This window comes from Ailuropoda melanoleuca, chromosome 6 (assembly GCF_002007445.2).
Source record: "Ailuropoda melanoleuca isolate Jingjing chromosome 6, ASM200744v2, whole genome shotgun sequence".
In the NCBI taxonomy this organism is placed as follows: domain Eukaryota; kingdom Metazoa; phylum Chordata; class Mammalia; order Carnivora; family Ursidae; genus Ailuropoda; species Ailuropoda melanoleuca.
The window spans coordinates 118,477,726-118,482,177 of record NC_048223.1 but is presented as its reverse complement, the minus strand read 5'-3'; the positions used below and the strand labels follow the sequence as shown (position 1 = coordinate 118,482,177).

The window sequence follows — 4,452 nt, the reverse complement described above, 5'->3', positions numbered from 1 at the left end:
TAATTGTCATTTAGTTGCTTTGATGATTGTATTGGATTTTAAACTTTTGTGTAAGTTTTTCCATTAGTTCCAGATGTGTTAGTCAATGAACATATCTACTAATCCAGGAATACCCAATAAAGCTATAGGTAAGTTTTTCCCAGACCAATTACAGATTTAACATAAAAGTGTTTGTTTTTTTCAGATCTTATTTATTTGACAGAGGGAGAGGGAGAGGGAGAAGCAGGTTCCCCACTGAGCAGAGAGCCTGATGCGGGGCTCAATCCCAAGACCCCGGGATCATGACCTGAGCCAAAGGCAGATGCTTAATCGACTGAGCCACCCGGGTGCCCCTAACATAAAAGTTTTTAAAGTAACAAAAATATCATTACCCATACCAAGAAAGCAATTTAATACAGTACAGTAGTATAATTGTGGCATCAAGAATGTTTAGAACGTTTAGACCATTACTTTTTATAAGGTAACAGCGGTTACATATGAAGATTAGTGGGGGATTTTTTAGCCAGTAACTTACCTAGTGGGAAACATGAGATCAGTTAAATGTTTCAAGGAAACAGGGTCAGCCTTGAAAACCAAGGAATTCATTATGCTTAATGAACTGAAGTGAAAATTACTATTAAACTTTTCCTAAATTCGTCTATTTTTATAAACTAATGTAAATAATGTTTATATTTAGAATTCTAACTGGTTTTCATTTTTATAACTGGTAGACAAGACTTCCTTAACCTTTTAGAAATAAAATGAAGACTCAACTGGATTTGTGAGAATAAAATTCAAGAGAGTAGAGTAGTTACTGTGTGATTGTGCCAATGTGAATTGTAATTTACCAAAGAGAAGTACATAATTTGCTTGATCTTGAAGAAAAATTCCCTTGAAAGGACAACCCTCTTTCAAATAAACAAAACTTCCCAAATTATTAGAACTTTGGATTGTTTTTCATGAATTATAAGACTCATCCCATGATGTGTGGGAAGAGATCCCGCGGCCTCCTGGTGGAACACCTCTGCTGTGGGAGGTGGTGCAGCCTGGTGTGCTCCTACTGGCGTCCCACTCAGGTAAGAGACTGGAACTCTGGGCTTCAGAACCCCGTTTCTTTTCTCCTTTGCCCACACACTGGCCAGTGAACTTTGCTGTTTGATGGTTTGTGATGCACTTCATTTTTAAAGTCATATAAACACCGAGAGGAAAATACTGGAATGGCTGAGACTCAAGTGATCAGCTGTAGCAAATTTACCTTATGAATTTTCTGATTTAGAAATCAACCATTATCTTTAAAATGTTTAAGGAATTCTCATACACATTGTCACTTTAAATTACAACGGTATTTTATTTTAAATAATCACAAGATTTGACACTTCAAAAAAAAAAGATACCACTAATAAATAACAAATGTGGAAATACTTATCAAAGTTACAACAGACATAATGTTTAGCTGAGAATCACTTCAACAGAGTAAGGCTCTAAAGATACCAGACAAACCAATACTAGTTTGGAATAAGGTGTGCAACGCTCTTGTATGGGCTTTTCTGAGGCCATGGTTCCACGGGGTCAGGATTATAGTCATAAATCAGTTTTAGTACAACTGTACTTCAGACTACTAAATTTTCAATAATTTAGTTAATAGTCTATAAAAGGTGGTAAGGAATGTTCCCCTGCAAAAATTATAACTTGAATACTCATTTCACGAATTACCAGAATCTGGTAAATGTAGTCTTCCATTCCTAAAAACAGCAAAATAATTTAATAGGTGCTGGTATTCACATCTGGTGTCTCAGGTTTTAAGACTGACAAGTCTTAATTCTAGACTTTGGGGTGTACAAGGAGCAGAATATTTTAAGTAGACTATGGGGGGAAATTAGGATCAAATGGGCATACCTTTCTTGACTGTAGTACCAGTAACCCTCAATTAACTCTTAATAGGGAATGGTTAAGCCATCAAAACTAAACTAGAATTTTTTAATATTCAAATGCTTCTTTGTACTAGTAACACTCTAAAGTCACTAAAAACAAACTAAATATTTACACAGAAATGAACGGACAAGACGAATTATGAAAAATGCCATTCCCCTAAATGTGTCCATGTTCATCCTTGATGTGTTTAGTCCTACACTTCGGTTATCCACCCCACTCCAAAAAAGGTTCAGGTTATGTCTCAAAGTAATTATCCCCAAATTACTTTCAGAGACCAGCTGCTCTGCAGTGCATAAGCTACTCACGTTTACACCTTCTAGGATGATGTACTTCTGCTGTCCTGGCTGTCGGATCTGGAAATCTGCTCCAGTTCAGCTCCTTTTAAAATAACCTTTCCCGATAAACAGAATTTGTGATCCCTAGCTTCAAAGACAGTACAGGTTAAAATAGCCTAACATGTGAAACCTCTTTTTGGATTAAGTAAAAGCCATAGGATTCTTTGTGGCTAAAAACTAAATCTGAATTATTCGTGTCTGGCACTGTGTAAACATATTTTTAAGTTCATTTTGCTGGACTTCATTAACCCCTTCAGGTTCTGCAGGGCTCTTCTGAACCTTTGCCACTGCGAAGTGGATCCCCTGGGTGAAGCCAGCTTGGGTAATACTAGCAACTTGGACCATGGAACTTCGAATCTTTGCGAAGGGAGAGACCGCTCTGCTGCTGCTGCCCTCGGAGGGAGAAGGAGTTACATGAAGCCCCGTCTCAAGTTCAGGCATGCTGGAGCCAGAGCCAGGGGTCTTTTGAGATATAGCTGGATGCACTGGTTCCACTGACAAATACTGGGGACCTGCGGCAGAAGACGACACATCTAACTGAGACGGCCGAGAAGGTATCTGTTCTGTTGATTCCAGTTGTGTTTCTTCATTAGAAACTTGATTGGTCATTTGATTTCCTTCCTCACCAGCCTGCTGAGAAACAGACTCTGTTTCTGACAGCGGAGTCATTTTGTTTTGTGCATCCTGTACAAATCTGTGGCAGTAAATATCCACAGGCTTCGCAAAGCCAGTCAATATGTAGATGTTGTCAGCAGAAGGCCTTTTCTTCAAAGGAGACTCGTGGCCTTTTCCAGACCCACTTCCATGAGCAGCAGTCTCTGAAGGAGCATGAATGCTAACATCAGTGCTGCTAATGGACTGGGACCGACTGCCTAACCGAGGTGCGGAAGCAATAATACCACAACTAGGAAGAACATGGTCTCTGGGCCCTACATTCTCCAAAGAACTAGCTCGCTGTTTGTCTTCACCAGACTTGGAATTTGCAAGGAATTCATCAGAGTGGTAGGAGTCATTCTCTGAAGACATTTCCTCATCCGACTCTGCCTGGACTTTGGTATCCATCACACCTGTGGTTTCCATGGTTTCAAGACTACTATCTGACTTCCAGAGATTCACCTTTAAGTTTGGTTTTAGAAAGTTAACTTTCATTTCAGGTTTGGCAAAGTTTCCTAGCTTTCGTAGATTGCCAATATTTACGTTAGATTTGGTCTGTTTCACTTTTTGATTTAGAGATGAAAATTTGCTCATTAAAAAATTCTTTCCCTGTGCCAAAGAGCCTTGGTTTTGAGATCTGATGCCAATGATGTCTTCATGAGGTTTACTGCTCTTCCTGCAAATTAGAAGAGAAAAAAGTTAACTCCCGAAATCCAATACACCAGTTCCAGTTACTGTAAGTGAAAGCTGTTACTTTTAATTGGGCCCAATTTCTGAAACACTGCACTGCTGATTGGCATCAACTCCAAGGGATTATCTAAATTTAGCAGAATGCTACTATGCAACAGAAGTGTAAACTAGATGTAGTTTTAAATTTGTCTTGCCATATTAAAAACATGAAAATTTGATATTTAATCCAATAAATACAAAATATTTCAACATATAATCACTATTAAAAGATGATTAATGAGATATCTTATTTTTTTTGGTACTAAGTCTTTGAGGCAACCCGTGGGTAGTAGTTCACAGCTGGGCAGCAGAAGCCTTTATAAACGACATTGACAAACTGTCCCTGGGCACTGAGTGGGAACGGTGCCCTGGCTGTGTGACTTTAACTCCCAGTCCAGAAAGCAGTTTCTTGCGTGTCCCGTCCTTAAACAGCCCGTGCACCGAATAGCCAGCCTGTGCCAACACGGAATCTGTAAAATCTTAATCCTGTGCTGTGAAGCCCCTCACGGTAGTTGTATTAATCATGTTTGAGTTCTTCTGGATCAAAACTTTGGCTTTAGATTTGGTCATGATTGCATGTTTCCTTCTGCTGCGCTCTCTTTGGCAATCAGAGGAGGGGGAAGCACTAGAGTAAGGGAAGGGAGAGAAGCCTCCCCACGGTTGCCTCAACCTGCATTTTTGTGTATTCTGAGAATTAAAAAATCCACACCCCAATTTCAGACAACAGCAGTTCCCCCCCTTTACCTGTGGGGAATATATCCCAAGATCCCCCAGCGGATATCCAAAGCCACAGATAGGATTAAACCCTGTACATACTACGTTC

General features: G+C 39.6%; 1 protein-coding gene across 6 annotated transcripts in view; it reads right to left on the bottom strand.

Annotated features, from left to right (window-relative positions):
- Nucleotides 1-1,303: 1,303 nt before the first annotated feature.
- The window catches only part of INPP5F (inositol polyphosphate-5-phosphatase F), an 84,290-nt gene continuing 81,141 nt past the window's right edge, over nt 1,304-4,452 (bottom strand). For 5 of the 6 annotated variants that reach the window (XM_034663358.1, XM_019795487.2, XM_011219979.3 and 2 more), the window contains one exon: nt 1,308-3,576. In XM_034663358.1, the coding sequence (XP_034519249.1) occupies nt 2,424-3,576 (1,153 nt within the window). In that variant the 3' untranslated portion in view covers nt 1,308-2,423. Of the gene's footprint in view, nt 3,577-4,452 lie in introns of all 6 variants that reach the window. The other variant, XM_034663359.1, reaches the window with a different exon arrangement.